Source organism: Pocillopora damicornis, chromosome 4 (assembly GCF_964200805.1).
Source record: "Pocillopora damicornis chromosome 4, jaPocDami1.2, whole genome shotgun sequence".
Lineage (NCBI taxonomy): Eukaryota > Metazoa > Cnidaria > Anthozoa > Scleractinia > Pocilloporidae > Pocillopora > Pocillopora damicornis.
The window spans coordinates 18,119,685-18,136,774 of NC_142673.1; the positions used below are offsets into that span (position 1 = coordinate 18,119,685).

The 17,090-nt window shown below is 38.0% G+C and overlaps 1 protein-coding gene across 3 annotated transcripts in view; it reads left to right on the forward strand.

The window, feature by feature from the left end:
- Window positions 1-10,035, forward strand: part of LOC149047085 (CUB and sushi domain-containing protein 1-like) — a 109,501-nt gene extending 99,466 nt beyond the window's left edge. For 2 of the 3 annotated variants that reach the window (XM_089205288.1, XM_089205287.1), the window contains 13 exons: window positions 104-286; window positions 658-831; window positions 1,117-1,290; window positions 1,460-1,627; window positions 3,349-3,534; window positions 4,676-4,849; window positions 5,211-5,393; window positions 5,729-5,908; window positions 6,563-6,730; window positions 7,109-7,288; window positions 7,925-8,145; window positions 8,301-8,442; window positions 8,739-10,035. In XM_089205288.1, the coding sequence (XP_089061414.1) occupies window positions 104-286; window positions 658-831; window positions 1,117-1,290; window positions 1,460-1,627; window positions 3,349-3,534; window positions 4,676-4,849; window positions 5,211-5,393; window positions 5,729-5,908; window positions 6,563-6,730; window positions 7,109-7,288; window positions 7,925-8,145; window positions 8,301-8,442; window positions 8,739-9,076 (2,471 nt within the window). In that variant the 3' untranslated portion in view covers window positions 9,077-10,035. The remainder of the gene's footprint in view (window positions 1-103; window positions 287-657; window positions 832-1,116; window positions 1,291-1,459; window positions 1,628-3,348; window positions 3,535-4,675; window positions 4,850-5,210; window positions 5,394-5,728; window positions 5,909-6,562; window positions 6,731-7,108; window positions 7,289-7,924; window positions 8,146-8,300; window positions 8,443-8,738) is intronic. The other variant, XM_089205289.1, reaches the window with a different exon arrangement.
- The last annotated feature ends 7,055 nt before the right edge of the window (window positions 10,036-17,090 follow it).

Genomic DNA, 17,090 nt, shown 5'->3' on the forward strand with positions numbered 1-17,090 from the left:
TGTTTCTTAACTCAGGTCATTTTGTTGTAAAGGGATTGATGTTGTGACATTGACTCGCCGTTCGTCTCGGAAGCTTGACGTCAGCTGTCTATTTTTTTTTAAGGCTCCACGTGTGATCAACCAACCTCTCCTCATGGCTCAGTCATCACTCATCCCACTCGGCGAGAAAAGTACCAAAACGGCCAAGTAATCCTCTTTGGCTGTAAACAGGGTTTTTATCTGGATGGAATGCCAATTATAACATGCAATGGGAACAAATGGACACAGACACAATTCCGATGTCTTGGTATGATGTAAATTATCTTTAGAATAAAAAAAAATGTTCTATAACTTTAGATCGGCATTGTTTAGTAGTTCCGCATTTCAAAACAACATTCGCTGATTCGTGCAAAAATGTTACATGTCAAACTTTTCAATTCCAAGCCTCTAGAAATATCATAGATAATCACTACAGAGACACAGAGAGTTCTAAAATGAAGATGAAAGAGGTTCGGTTCCCATTTTTTGTCACTTGTCACCAGCTGTGTAATAGTGAAAAGATATAATGCTTTATGCTCAACACAAGATAGCTTTTCATTGTCAATTTATGACAAAAACTGAAGACAGTTTAATCATTTTTTAATTTTCTCCACCTAAAAATGTTATTGCTTCATCTAGGGTTTTGTCCGGAGGTGGGTAACATTTTAAATGGTAAAGTATCTCATGTGACCCCACAAGTTGGCAAGGCTGCCATAGAATTTCGCTGTGCTAATAACAGTTTCCAGCTGATCGGTAAGACAAGGTTGGAGTGCATAGATGGACAATGGAATGGAGAGTTACCCTATTGTCAAAGTAAGTCATCGAAACGATCGTAAAACTTATATCAAGTTATCGTGACGATCGTAAAACTTATATTAAGTTATCGAGACGATCGTAAAACTAATAAACTTGCATTTTAATGCAAGTTAATTAGCTGTCAAAGTTTTGATGCAATTTTAAAAATTTGTATCAAAACTTTGACAACTACTTGACATAAAACTGATTAAAACTGCTTGCAACGCATCGTTTTAGCCCTTTTTTATCTTTTACCAAGAATATGTTAAGAGATCAATTGAATATGATATTTTTCTCCTACAGAGTTGCCGTCGTGTGTTCGTCTGCAAAGTCCAGCTAACGGTACACTACATGGCAATGACAACAGCCATGGTGCAGAAGCAAACTTCACTTGTTTTACAGGCTTTGATCTATTTGGGGCTTCAGCATTAACATGCAACAAGGGCGTTTGGAGTTCACAAGTTCCAACTTGTAAAGGTAAGCTGTCTTATTTTCCCTAACCAATTGACCTCTTTATAAATGGCCTATTCCAAATCTCCAGCACTAAACTTTCTTTCTTTTATCCTTCTGATGCGCCATTTGCATCTGAGGGCCGAACAGCTTTGATTTTCATGTCCTAAAGCATTGTTCTATGTTTATTTCTCAGCTAACTGCACGAAGATTGTGAATCTCCCAAATGGTCACGTGTTTGGCACACGCTTCTCCCATGGACAAGTGGTTTCTTTTAACTGCAAATATGGCTATGAGTTGGTTGGAGATCGCAGTCTTCGTTGTATTAATGGAAGGTGGAACTCTTCTGTCCCGCAATGTAAAGGTTAGTAATTCCTCGACATCCCAGGGAAGATTTTTACGAATATATCTTAGCTAATAGATTGTGCGTAGCATATTCTTTTAATATGTGTGGGTTTTTCCAAAAATTGCAGGAACTCCACCTTCTTTTTTTTTGGTTCTATTTCCTCTTTTATATTTGTTGTCACTATGTGTATTGCGAAGACTGAGAAATACGTCGGAATCAGTACAGGAGAATACTTTCCATTCAGTTAGGTCACTTCGAGTTCTTTCTTTCTCCATGTGTTCACAGAGTTCCTTTAGTCGCGTTATCTGGTCTTTTAACTTTTGCCCAATTGTCACGCTAACTAACACGCTCCGCTCGATTAAGCGCCCTCTTTCGAATAAGCGCCCCTCACCGAGGGCAAGATCTGAAATTAGCACCTGTGTGCTTATTTAAGAATGTTAGAATTAATTTTTTCCAACACTCGTTTGTGGTTTGGTTGATCCTTCTTTATTTACTTTTCTTCTCAAGTTGTTACAATGGGGACTAGCTTCAATATATCAGGGAAAACTAGAGTCTCCGCTTATAAAGGTGGCACTGTGGATGACATTTCTAAGCCGTCAATCTTCTTGTGTCGTCATCGTACCATCTCAACTAGCGAATCACGCTTGACTACGTATTATAGTTCCCACATACTGAGTAAGCACCTTAGGGTTGTCTACGCAGTTACAAAATCAATTTCTTCCCTAATTTTCATATCTTTACGGTTGAGATCGGCCAGAACAGAAACGAGATCGACAATATAAAAATTACAAATAAACTTGGTGTAGAGTATTACTTATACCTGAAAGTGTATCTTAAGAGAAAATCACCTTTAAAGATTGTTATATAACAACATCTTGGTCACAAGAGTTAAAGAAGAAAGGCGCTCACAAGTACCGCCCCCAAATTGCTTCTTGTTGCGAAACATGAGGGGTATCACCTATTTTCCTTTAAATTACCTCTGGGAACACGAAGGTGTCGAACGCGACCTATTACCAGGGAGATTTACTCTTCCTGGACTAACAAATTAACTTATTTAAGAACATGGCTTATCCCGAGTTCCATGTCAACCTCACGATCACAACGAAGAAAACGTGATTAAACTCACTAGGAGAACGTGGCCAAACTCACAAGAAGAACGTGATCAAACTCGACCTTTAAGATAAGACCACCAAGAAGGAGTACGAAGTAATCAACCTGCCCTTTTTATAATTTACATTAAATGACTTAAATTAATATAATATTTCCATTCCTTTTCTTTCTAACACCAATACAGAAAACCCTTACGATATTGTAGATTAACTATAATTGTAATTTTATCATTTAACAAGAAGTGCGGAACACATATAGAGTTGCATAACTTAAAGTGAATCTTTCATCCATAAATTTTTACCATGAGAAAATGGCTACAGGAAGAATCTTAACCATTTTCTTTTAAAACAGATAATTAGGATCAAAGCATGAGTTTTAGTTGCCACACTTACATTGGTTCTGTCTATGCGTATTTTATCACACCATTCTAAATGATTGTAATATCAAACAAAAATAACCCCGAAATAGGCTCTAATATATCTTTTATATCAGTGAAGCAGTATAACACATGGCTAACGTACATGAAAGGGGGCAAATAAAATACCTGGCTAGATTACTCATTCACAAAGGTAGGTTCTAGGTTTTAACTTAATAGTTGTTTATGAACATTGCTCTTTGTTTTTTTCCAGTTATGCCATGTGTAAAACCCTCCATTCCAAGTAATTCACGTATCATATATCCAAAAACGGATCAAGTGAGATACACACACGGTACAACCCTTTATCTGGCCTGTCATGAAGGTCATCTTTTGACGGGATCGCCGATTATGGAGTGTAACTATACGACGTGGCTGAAAAGAGAATTCAAGTGCATCGGTATGTTTTTTTTCTATTATCATGTGACCTGTTTCACCTCCCTCACGCAATCCTGTGTGAAACTATGATAAAACTGACGTGTGGTTTACGCGAGCTGGTTCTGAAAATGTTTTCTGGCCACACTCTTGCGCGGTTCTGTTGCATTTTCCGAAAAAGGAGTTTATAAAAATGAATGTAAACTCACGACAACGTTTTCCATGAATTGTAAATTGTTCTGATCCGAAAAAAGCGAGACCTTTTTGGTGGTCTTCCATTGTGCTCCTCTTCTCATTTAAGTAAGAGCCGGGACGCGCTAGCGGAGCAAATTCAAATGCATTCCAATTTTTCGCGAATCCAAAATTCGAAAAAAAAATTTTCAAATTTTGGCGGCAGTCGCATCAAAGTTACATCGTTTTACCACCACCACTGATTACCACATACATAAATCACAAACCCATTTTGCTCTTAAGAGAAACAAAAAACACCTCGTGCGGTAGCTTCGATACTTGCGAAGGAAGGAGTATTTCTCAAGTGATGGCAACCATGGTACAAATCGAAGCAATGTGAATAACAGCGGCGCTCGAGCTCTTCGTCTCCCACCAAAGAAAACGGGTCAGATGGACCAGGAAAAAATTGTTTAGTTCTGCTTTCGCATGTGCCAACTGGACTAGCGGCGGACCAGTGTATTTTACCTTGCTGAAATTTTATCCAAACATGTCCTGCGTAACATTATAGCTTGATGGTTAAAAATTTTGATTAGTAGTTTTAACAAGTCCTTAAAGCCTGCCTATGAAAAACTTGCATTCACGCACTCGCGATGTGCAACAGAATACGAAGCGCCCTAGTTTTTAGCTCGACTCTCCGATAGAGGGCCTGTGCAATGATAAAGAAAATGGAACCGGCTATTATCCGTCAGAGGATGTTTCGACGCCAATGAACCTCGCCCACGCCTCATACACACAGGCTGCTAAGGCTCTCTTCACTTTAGTCGTGATGGTAAAGACATCGTTGTTACGTCAATATTTCAGGCAAAACATTAAGTCGATGGATAAGTTTTACTGAAAAGGGCTAAAACTGAGCTATTCATCGTATCTTTTCTCAGTGGTAAATATTGTGTTTTTTTTATCGATTAATGGTAGTTTTATTTCCTTTATGTTCACAGCTAAAAGTTGTGGCAGGCCACAAATCCCTCTCCATGGCAACATTAAATCACACGCTTTTACGTTCCGTAGTAAGGTTTATTTTGAATGTAACCCCGGCTTCAAGTTGGTTGGAGACAAGTATCGCCAATGTCAGGCGAATCAAACATGGAGTGGACGTGCGTCAATCTGTAAACGTAAGAAATGATGCTACTTAGTGTTTCATTAGATGCTGTTTTACTAAGCAAATGGAAAGCTCTCGGAGAAAGGGGAAAGAGCGTGAAAATACAAATTAGGGACTCAGCGAGCTCCCCAGAAATAAAGGTATCTTGCAAACGACAAGTAACATTCATGCCATAGATTTCTTTGGGGACGAATCTTTCGTGAAAATTCGTGTTACCTGTTATCCTCCACCAAAGTCCCCACTCCCCTCCCCTTAAACAACTTAAAAGTTTTATTATGGTCAGTCCTCAAAGCGATGGAGGAGCGAACAAATTGGAGCTAAGTTTATTTGCTGTTGCTTTATAATTATCTCCATATTATTTTTGTCCCTTAAAGCAATTGATTGCGGCAGGTTGTCAACTCCACATAAAGTTTTAATAGTTTCGGAAACCGGTCACACGCGATTTGGCGGTTACGTGAAATATCGGTGTAAGGAGAAAAGCTACGAGCTGATTGGCTCAGAGACTCGAGTTTGTCAAAACGATGAACAGTGGAGCGGAGTGGAACCTTCATGCCAAAGTAAGTACTGTTCTTTTACAAACTAAATTTAACATTACACCCATATTCAAAAGAGAATGATTCAATATGCAAAGGCCCAACCTACATCCTTCGCGCATTTTTGTCTCGCTGTCGTTCAAACTTAGTGTGTTTTATGAAAGCCTGCGATATTCAAAATGTCACAGACCGTGCCATTTCGTTATTGGCCATTTAATCTCATTATCACGTGAACGTTTGCTTTGCAAACAAATTGAAAATTACATCGTCTTAATAGATATGTGATAAAGTAAGTGATCCTAAATTTTATACGCCCTTGTATTCCTGAAGGAATTTCACGTTTGAAATTTTTTTTACAGTTATAAACTGTGGGAATCCAGATACCCCTGCTAATGTGAAACAAGTTAGTATTACAAATGGTTTTAATTATGGTAGCTCGGTGGAATTCGCTTGTGAGGCGAATTACACTTTGGAAGGATCCAAAATAATAACCTGTGGGGAAACAAAAGAGTGGAGTTCATCTGCCCCAAGTTGCCTTGGTGAGTAAAATTGTCACCAAAGAATCGTAATAGTCCATTTTACAGTTGCCTGATTGCCTGCCAAGCCTTTGAATAGAAGTGAGGCTAAGGTTGAACTTGTTATGATACAAACCTTGCTGTTTTTCAAATGTAAATTGCTTTGTTATATCTAGTTTTGCTAACCAGATATTGGTCTCTATCGCAACATGGTCACCTTCAGCCTCACTCCAAATCAAAGGCTTGTCAACTAAGTAAACAACTGTAAGATGGCCTATTGAACGTCGTTGTGTTATAATGGCGCAAGGAAGGAGGGGAGGGGGTTGCTATTATTGGTGCCAACTTCGGAGCTGAACAAATTATCAAATGCTACCAAATTAAACAAAACAACAACAACAAAAAAAACCAAGCAACAAGTAATTATCAAAACAAACGCAAGGGGAAAAAATAGAAATTGAAAAGTAAAAATAGCTTTGGCATCTAAACTTTTACGTAATAAGTGATATTTATATATTGATTAACTCGACAGTACAATCGAATAGTTTTCAGATTGTATGGACATAAGCCATTTGATCCATTTTCCCTAGTATTCTCTCTGAGCTTATTTTCTCATTTATTAAATAAATTACACGACAAACGGATCCAAATGCTTACATTTACACGGAATTTATCTTTCAGCTCCATGTTTAGACCCTGGTGAACCAGGGAATGGAATAAGAATAGGAGATGACTTTACGCATGGGAAATTCATAAAATTTCAATGTGATGGTGACTTTGAGTATGTCGGTGAAAAAACCATTCAATGTTTGGATGGAAAGTGGAGTCACAAGATACCCCAGTGCAAAGGTAAAAGACGTATTAAATAGGAACGACAGTGGTTGGTCTTTATGATTAACTACTAAGCCACAAAGGCAAACCAGTAGGAAGATGTGGAAGGAATGGAAGATGTTGTTGTTCATTACGGTTCTATAGATAAATGAACGTGTAATTGTTCGCCTCGCAAAGTGGAGTCAGGCTATCAATCGTATTTACCGCGTCGTTTCGACTTCTACACGGCTAATCTTCGTCAAGCGACGAGGTCGAGATTTTATCTTAGATTTTTATTTATTTAACCATTTCGTTTCTCGTCAATGTCTTAGATTAGTAAATGAATAACCCTGTAGATATGATTACGGGTTTTTTTTTTGGTCTTTGATAAATTATGTATATGGCCATTTTTCCTAGTAATTTCGTGCGGAGATCCAGGAACACCAACACATGGAAGGCAAACAAATGTCGTTAAAAACTTTGCCTTCAGAGGAATAGTAGAATTCCAGTGTGATAAAGGCTACACCTTGAATGGCAAATCATCCCTTTCTTGCCAAAGGAACAAGACGTGGGATGGAGATGTTCCAAAGTGTTTAGGTAAATCTCTTTCTTGTGATTAAATATTTGAGCATCCAAAGGCCTAAGAACAATATCACACACTTTCGTAATGTTGAAAAGAAACATAAATAAGCTCGAAAAGATTTCCCCATTTCGTAACAAGTTAGCACTTGATGGTCGTAAACTTCCATAATTTCTCATTAGTTTCCATCGCAAAAGTACAACTTTTCGGGAACACGGTCCATTTGGTCACGATGCCTTCGGCTAAAAAATGAGTGTTGTAGCCCCCACCCTATTTATTATCGATCGAGATGTCGATTTTTATATTTTGATACAATTTAAAAAAAAATTCTCTCGCTTTTTAATTTAAGCATATAAGACCTCACTTAAAATACCTTAGTGTTTGTACTTACTCACATGAACGTACCAAGAAATGCGGATCAACATCGGCCAAATTTGTAATGTTTTACGACCGCGAAAGGTCAGTTCACAACGATAAGCTTGATGATATCCGATCACTCTACGACCGTGAAACTCAAGCGCTCGGTCAAGCAGGTCAGGGAGAAGAAACTCTTTTAGTGCAACTATTAAGCTCGTAAGCTGTTTTCACTCTCGCTCATACAGTATGATTTTAGACGATTGCTATTATTTTCATTTTTTTTTTTGCATTTTTAGCATCCTGCTCTTACCCTGATAACCCACTTCACGGGATCAACAGGAGAAATATCTACTGTTCAATCGAAAGAAGGAAGACTTCTTTAGAGATAATGCTCCCAAAGGAAAATACTATTACGGCGGCAAGTATCCAGCTGGGACAAGATAAAGGAAATGTTCAACAGATTCAAATAAAAGCACTTCTTTCCAACAAATGGGTAAACTTTGGCAAACCTTTCAAGGTAGAAACCTGTCTACAACATTTACTCTTTTTTCACGTATTTTTCTGCTCTAGACTGTGGGAGAGTGATAAAGTGGAATATTAAAATTTGATATTCAAGTATAGTATAGTCATATTCGCTTACACGAGTATAACATCAGATTTTCATACCTACAGCCACATTTCAATGAAGGAGTGGAAGCATTGAAACTTCCTCAACCGGTTATTACTCGGTTTGTGCAAGTTCTGCTTTACACCAGACGAAGAATCTCTAGTTGTTTAACACCGACGTTATATGGATGTGACGCAGTACATCGAGGTTAGATCACTTAGTTCATCGATGAATTGTATCTTTGAGTTCTCTCTCCAAAGCTCTGTTTGGATAAGCATCTAGGAATTAAAATGGAACGGTGTTATGACTGAAATGTAGAAAATTAAAACGTCTTTTCTTCTAAAGTGATCAGCATTGATGGTTGTATAAAGTATTAAATAAATCCTTTAGACGAGAAACTGTTCGAAGTTCAGCTTTTAAGCTTAAAAGAATCATCTCAGTTTTGATACAGTAAATATTCGTATTGTTTTCTCGCCTCACTTTTTGCGTCCTTGTCTTTTTAGATTGTATCATGCCAGGCTCCGCAGTCCTCTTCAAAGAGAGAGAAACATATCGTAAGGGGCGTTTTGCGTCTGTCTGGGGCGGCGAGTGGGAGGTCGTTGAAGGAAAACGATACAAATATTTAAGCAAAGATGACATACTAATACTTGATGAGAAACCTAACGTCAATCAGCTATCTGAAGGCACTACAGTCATTGGAACAGATTCGCGAGGAAAAATAAAGGGGGGAAACATAAAAAGATCATGCAGTTCCACTCACTGTCCTATTGAAACAAACGGTGTAGAGTGGCAGAGCAAATTAGAAAACGTTCGATTATTCAAAGGAGAATTGTGTAAATAGTTCAATTTCACATGATATATAAAATGTCTGTGCGGATGTTGGACTGTATTGAACAATCTTGTAAAATTTATCTTTCACTTTTAACGGACGCACTAAAGGTAGGCTATCGTTAAAAGAGGATTTGTGGAAGCTCGATCCGCCAACTAGATCGAAGCTCCGTGCTCACTCAAACCCTACATATATTTTGAAGAAAGTAGACGACTCTTGCCACTAATTTCTCTAGGAAGAGGGAAAACATAAAAAGATCTTTCAGTTCCACTCAATGTCCTATTGTAGAGTGGCAAAGAAAATTAGAAAACGTAAGAGTATTCAAAGGAGTGTTGTTTAAATAGTTCATGTTTGACTAATACTTCAAAAGTTTTTGCGTCCTTATGGGGGTGGGGTTAGACTTCATTGAAAAATCCCCGACCTTTGAGGGGTAGTGTTGGTGGACTATCGTTCAAAGAGGATTTGTGGAACGTCAATCTGCCAAAAAAATCGAGAGATCGCCTTCGCACTGAAACCAACACATTGTTGTAAGAAATAAGAAAGTTCTTGAGTATGCAACAGTAAGGTCCCTTAAATTTTTCATTTTATTTTCTTTTTTAATGACAAAGTGAAGTTAAAATCATTGATAAGGAGCAAAGCTTTTTCCTCTTTTTATTACTGTATGGGGCAGAGGACTTCAGGTGACAAATTACTCTACCCATTGTAAAGTAAAAGCTTCTCAATTGACCTCTAAAATGTGCTTGGTAAAAATGATTAAAACTGCGTTAGTCATTGTATAATTTTAAGACATGATTTGGCAAGATATCGTAGCGAGTGGATCGATTTTTATTGCTGCAACCGGGACGATACTACACACAGGCTAACCATCATTTGTAGGCAGTTATTTCCAAGTTGTACGGTAGCTTTCTTTTCTTTTCTTTTTTTTTTTTTTTTTTTTTTTGCCGCGTAAAGAAATAAAAATTGAAACTGTCTCGAATGGCATTCAGTCTATTCTCACAAAGTCAAAATAAAGCAGTTAGGCATCTCGCAGAAACTTACTCGGAGCCGTTCCGTATGGCAATCGTTTGAAAATATTCCATCCCCCAAAACAGCACACCTGTTTGGAACCTTTTTATAGCCCATTTTATCAAGTCACTACCTACAAATTATCCATAATTGCTTGGATTAAGACTCCGACTCCTTTTTGCAAGTGTCAGCATAGTCTATGACCTCTCGGTGCGTTTTAATAATGCGCAGGAAATCCCCCTCGTCTCTCTATCTCTCTCTATCGTTGTTTTGTACCATTTTCTGTCTTATTTTTTAAATTATTTTTAAATAAAATAAACTTTTTCAAACAAAGACCTGACGCTTTTCGAAAGTATCCAGTCTTGAAAAAATAAATAGCCATTTCTTAGTAATGATATTATCATCCGCTTTTGCTGGAACAGCGCGTTCCTGTGCAGCGGAGACGAATTCGACACCGACGGTAAGTTATGAAGCTTATTGTTTATTTGTTAATTTTTATTTGTTAACTTGTTAATTTTTATCGTGACACAACCAAAATCTTCTCAAAAGGAAACACACCATTAGGTATAACTATGAACTGGAAGGATGTGTCTATTACTTTTAAGAGGCGTACACTTCTGTTTCCGCCGTCTTTTTGCACGATAAATAAGTAGATTCAAAATCGATCCAAACAATTCACGATCACATAGCTATGGCTAGATTGTTAGAGCACGTTACGAGTAAACTTACAAAAAGAAATGCTAACTACATAGCCTTTGCTCTTCAACGCGATCGATCCTTCTCACGATCTAGTGAAGTCAAACTTGCCAATCAGAGATGTTATTCTACGATTGCTATATATATATATCTTTCAAATGCTTAATAAATTGAGAGTGAAAATGTGTTGTTAGGGAGTTATATTATAGACGAATGGGAGGGGTTTCTGTAAAAGGCTCGAACTCAGACTTCAAAAGCATTGATTCACAATTTTACCATCGAGCTCAAAGCAAGACACATAGCCAGATGTGTTTCTGTAAGTGTTTTGATTTGCCTGACCTTCGACTTCACATGGTTTAATTGGCTCATTGTAGAACCCTATTTTAATTGACAAAATTCAGCTCATAAAAACAGTAACCAGTTGTCCTCGATGAGTGTAGGTTTTTGTGTATTTTTTTACTCTGATCATTTGCTAACGTGTTGACGTGTTGACAGCACCAGTCTAATCCTGCTTTGCACGTCTGTGGGGCAAAAGCATTAAGGGAAGTCGTAATCATAAATGAGTAAATTTTAACAAGTTCTCAGAAAAATGCATTGAAGGTTAGCCTTTGACTTTTTTCAAATGTTCAGCCTCAGAGGAAGTAAATCTTATAGTAGATCAAAATGATGCCCACATCCAAGTTCCACATTCAATGCGAATCGTTTTAGTGAAGACGACGTAGTTTGCTCCATGAGTGACTTACGAAATAGATCAACTTGGTTACGAGAAAGTCAAAGGAAATGAATTTGTATGCTGCTTATAATGTTTACTTTTTACTGATTTCATCCTATTTTGGATCTAATGGTAGGTAGCGGGGCAACAGAAAACGTTGCTTGTTTTACTACGTAAACTGATCTAAACTTTACTCTTTCTCAAGTTTACTATAGATTCAGTATATATTAAGCCTACGATGAATATGTATTGTATGGGTAGGGTTTGAACAATATTAAAATAATTCTGAAAAAAACATCTTATCGGAAAAGTTTTTTAACTATTGTTATTGAGGCTAGGTTTAGTGATACATTTGTGTTCCAATTTTCACGTTTCATCCGAAACTTAATCAAACTTAAACGTCAAACTTAAAAAAGAGAGATTTGCAGTAAATAGGGAGGCAAATTTTTTCTATCGCTAGGTACTTCAGCAGTTAAAGCTGTTGGTTACAATACCTTTATGGATGCATGCTGGTCGGAAAAAGGGAAAAACCTCATACTCGCGGCAAACCATACCTACACACAAGGTCTATGAGCTGAAGAATCTTTTTGAAAAATCATGTCTACTAATGGTTTCTTGATATAATCCCGCTTTCAAGCTACAGATTGCGTTACAATAATTTAAAATAAAACATCCACCTCACTTTTTACTCACATTTTATGAAACTTAGTTCTTATTATTTTTATTTCTTTTACTAGGTTTATTATTTGAGTGTTTGTTTTCTTTTTTTTCATTGCAATAGGGAACTGGAAAGCTGTTGAGTTCATAGGGGGGAAAATCCGTCTCTGGTCCAGGTAATATCGGTCTTTTGTCTCGCCATTTTGTTTTTCCTTCGATTTTTCTGATCCATTGGCTCTTTTTCGGTGAATTAAGCATTGCTTTTGTTTCTATGTTGGTGAGGTCTTCCTGACCAGGTTCATTAACCACAGGGTGTAAGTAAGTTTTATTGATTTTACGTGTAAAATGTTCATATTTCGAAATATTTATTGTTGTAAATCGACCATATTTCGTTCCTCATACTATTCCTTATAACGTGTTCAAATTTTCAACGGCTCCTCTCATAACTTAACACCGAGTCACACAACGCATAACGCTTTCATGAACTAATCTATGGCTTTTTCTCGAGACGTGGGCCGCCTGTGGTGAGGCCAGTCCCATCTTTATTACCTTTCCTTCCTTTTGAGACAACAAGCATTTAATTGAGGTTATTTTTTTTCTTTGACGCAGGCCTTAGTCTATCCTCATGATGTGGCATCCTCTGTCGATGGAAGTGTTGTCTATGTGGTAGAGATTAGTCCCAATATAATTTTGAAAATGTCGTCAAAACGTCAGGTCGGTTGGTATTTGTCCATTATTCAATGTTCTTTCAGATTCTTTCAACAAGATTTTAACTACTCCATTGAATATTGTATCCGTTAAAACAGGTGAGCGTGTGGTCATTCAAGGCTGTCACTCCATTCTAGGAAAAAGTATGGACGAATTTAGTCCTCAGTAGAGAGAGAGAGTGAAATTATGTCCACAAAAGGCAAGTCATCTCACCGAGCGTCTGCCGATCAAGAAAAACTATAAAAATATGGAAAGGACCCTTCACTTCCCTCTGTTTCAAGGACTGGTACCATTTGGCAGTGCAGTACAAACCCAACAAAAACAGCTATTGTGAAAAACAATTCTGCTAGTGGACCGCAAGACGACACTTCGAGCAGGGACAGCAATGTTGAAATAACTGCGGTAACATTCCCGCTTTCATCATCCTGTCAGTCCTAACATTTCTTACTGTGTTTCTGTTCCTTATCAGTAATAACCCTACGCGTGCGTGCCTATCGCCGAGACAAGCGCAACCAAATGAGTGATTTCCATGGAGATCGGAAAGATTCTTCGGTGGGGAGGACAAGGGGATGGTGGTCTTACATGAATTGCTTTGACAGGCAAAAGTACACGTTTAACCGAGGTACTTCGCAAGACTTTTACAGTGATTCCGATAGTGATGGGGTCTAAATCTGAAGAAGATAGTTCTGAACTGAGCGAACGAGGAGTTTTTGACGAGCTAATGAAAGACTGCGTCACCAAAACGATCGTGATAATTAGGCATAACGGAATATTTTTAAAAATTTACACGCTTATGGGAGACAATTAAGCGTTAAAGTTATTAGTGACACTACCGCTATTCTTAATGCTGATCTGATGTCATGAGGTTTTTCATTGGTATAGAGGTTGAAGTTTCCTTTCCATCAAACTATATTCTGGTGCAGATTGGCAGCCTGGGCTCGTGTCATAGCTATAGGTACATATTCATCCGACTCTTTATTATAATTTAACCCGGGTTCGTGTAAAGAGGTCCTGAGCCATTTTGTTTGCTATCTGATGCATGCGGCGGATTTCATGGAATTTGCATTTTTACTCTCTTGGTCGATAGGTATGACGAACTGGTAATAAGAAATCGTAACGTTTTCCATTGGTGTGTATTTTTGAGGAGTGTTTTGTAGGACCAGTAGACAGTATGTTTGCCACACGTCAAGTTAAACAAAAGTTCTTCAAGGTCAGGGAAAAGTTAAGGAATTTCACTTCAGAGATAGGGAAATATTAAACCTTTGAAAGAAGTTGGAGAAAAGTGAAATTCCAAGTAATTATGAAGAAGTTCATCTTGTCTTGACCCTGTCCATCATGAAACATGGTGACTCTTTCCTTCTACATCTACATCATAACTGTACTAAGTCCGATATGACATCACACCAACTCAAAAAATATAAATATGTAAATAACATGAATAATCTTGATAACTGAATTATTGTAAAAATACAATTATAATGAGACTTATCTCCAAATAGTAATCTAAAGCCTATCTAAAATAATTTGTTAGACTTGTTTTAAAACAAGCAACTGACTAAGATTCGCAATGTCAGAAGGTATATAGTTCCATGTTTCTGATGGATGAGTCTCACCTTGGAGCTGCTTTTCTCTTTGCTCTTTCCAGCGTAGCGACATCTTTCCTTAATGCTTGCCTTCTTGTGATGTCGATGTTACTCATCATGAGGAGCTTTGGCCCCGAAAAAAGTTCGCAGCATGCATTCTACGGAGGCGCTATATCTCTGTCATCAGTGAAGAGAATTACATCAACGTTTGCGGTTGCTAGGTGTCTGTGCGGTTACTTAAACTTGTTGATTATAAGTTAAAGGTTCACCTGATTATAAATACTGCATCTATGCTCGAGTTTCAATTACGAAAACACAAGAAATCTGGCATTAAAATCACTTGGCGCGATCTTATCGTGGAGGCTGAAGTCTTCGATCGATCGGCTGAGCTTTCTATAGTTACGGGATCCAATCTCGACCCCAAAAAGTCCTGGTATGTGCTAACGAAAAGTTAATGTGAAATCAGGCCGAAAGCTTTTGCAATGAACGAATTGTTTCGTCGATTCCGGGATGACTACAATACGTTCTGTCCCGCCAGCAGGTCTCAAGCGCGCCAACAAAGGCTGTTCGTTCAACGCCAGGTAACCAAATAACATGCATGTTATATCTTCAATTGGTCTCTGTGCCAGATTAATTAGACAGGGAGAAATCCAGCAGATGGATTCGCAAGGTCTCAAAATATGATCTTGTTGTTTATGTGGTAAATCAAATCGCCCTCGACCGTACATTTTAGGCGGGAAATGTCTCTAGTCGAAATATCATGGGAAATTGCAATGATGTCAGTCAAGACTATCCGAGCTTGACAAAGACATTCGGGAGCTAGTAAAGGATAATAATTATATAAGTTAATGGTGGATGCCTCAACTTACAGTCAACAGAAAGAGTCCAGACAAAGAGCGGTATCCTGATATAAATTAGTGTGAATTCAATTTTTCGTGCCCTCCTGGGTAGGTATACCTGAGGATTACCTTTAATCTCTTACATACCCTCTTGGGTAGAGTATACCTGAGGATTAATTTTTAATATCTTCTATACCCTCTTGGGTAGAGTATACCTGAGGGTTATTTTAATCTCTTGCTTACCCTCTTGGGTAGTGTATACCTGAGGGTTATTTTTAATCTCTGCTATACCCTCTTGGGTAGTGTATACCTGAGGGTTATTTTTAATATCTTCTATACCCTCTTGGGTAGAGTATACCTGAGGGTTAGTTCTAATCTCTTCTATACCCTCTTGGGTAGTGTATACCTGAGGGTTATTTTTAATCTCTTGCATACCCTCTTGGGTAGTGTATACCTGAGGGTTATTTTTAATCTCTTTCATACCCTCTTGGGTAGTGTATACCTGAGGGTTATTTTTAATCACTTCTATACCCTCTTGGGTAGTGCATACCTGAAGGTTTTTTTTAATATCTTGCATACCCTCTTGGGTAGTGTATACCTGAGTGTTATTCTTAATCTCTCCTATACCTTCTTGGGTTGTGTATACCTGAGGGATATTTTTAATCTCTTGCATACCCTCTTGGGTAGTGTATACCAGAGGGTTATTCTTAATCTCTCCTATATCCTATACCCTCTTGGGTTGTGTATACCTGAGGGTTATTTTTAATCTCTTGCATACCCTCTCGGGTAGTGTATACCTGAGAGTTATTCTTAATCTCTCCTATACCCTCTTGGGTAGCGTATACCTGAGGGTTATTTTTAACCTTTTCTTATCCCTCCTAACTCGGCAGTCGCGTAAGACGATATTCATACGTGTGAATTTGTTCCCAATGACCTAAAATGCAATAACGATGTTTTAGACCAGCTTCTCCCCTGTTATAGTCGATTTTGACAAGACTGATGTCTTCGGAAAAGCTAAAAATGCCGTTCCAAACTGAAACCTTCGCACATAGAAGGTCATTATAAGAATAATTGCATTGCGCCGAAGCTTGAAGACGGAACGAGGAGACCATCAGTTGGAAGCGATGTGTATACTCTGGATTATCTAATCAACACAGTTTCTGGACTTTAAAAGTTAAAAACCATGACCTGTATAAAGAAGGGTTTGTCGGAGTTAACCTTACGTAGGCCTAGGTCCTCGATCATGGAGGTGAAATCAGCTTTACCGGTGCCGCTTTTTAGGCTATTTTTTAGTTTCTTCGTTTTACGTGTTTTAAATTTTTCCTGATATATGTTTCTGTAACATTTGGTCAGGAATATTCGTGGACCTTGTGTTAACGATTTACTGTTGTCTTCTTTAAGACATATGTTGTCTCTACAGAGAAAATAAGCTTAGCGTACCGCCCTTTAAGTTTTTTCGAATTAGACCCGTTAAGTTTGTTTGAGACATTTCTCTGGACTCTTGTTTCTGGAAAATGAGTGAACAAAGTAGAGTTGCATCTTGAAAATGATTAGAATTGTAATCATCGGAAGTTGCGGTTTTTTCCATTTCATTCGAGGGGAGCATAATTACATTTTTTGAAGCGATTATCGGATGTCCTGGAATGTTGAGCGAACACCTCGTGCCACCAAGAGGCGTCGAACCTTGGCTTGAATGACTTATGCAAATTAGCTGGCTGCACATTGAATGTGCAGCCAGTTAATTTGCATAAATTTTTTTTCCGACGCAAAGCTCGTCATGACGTTATTTAGTACAATGGACAGATTCCTTATAACTAAATCCTTTC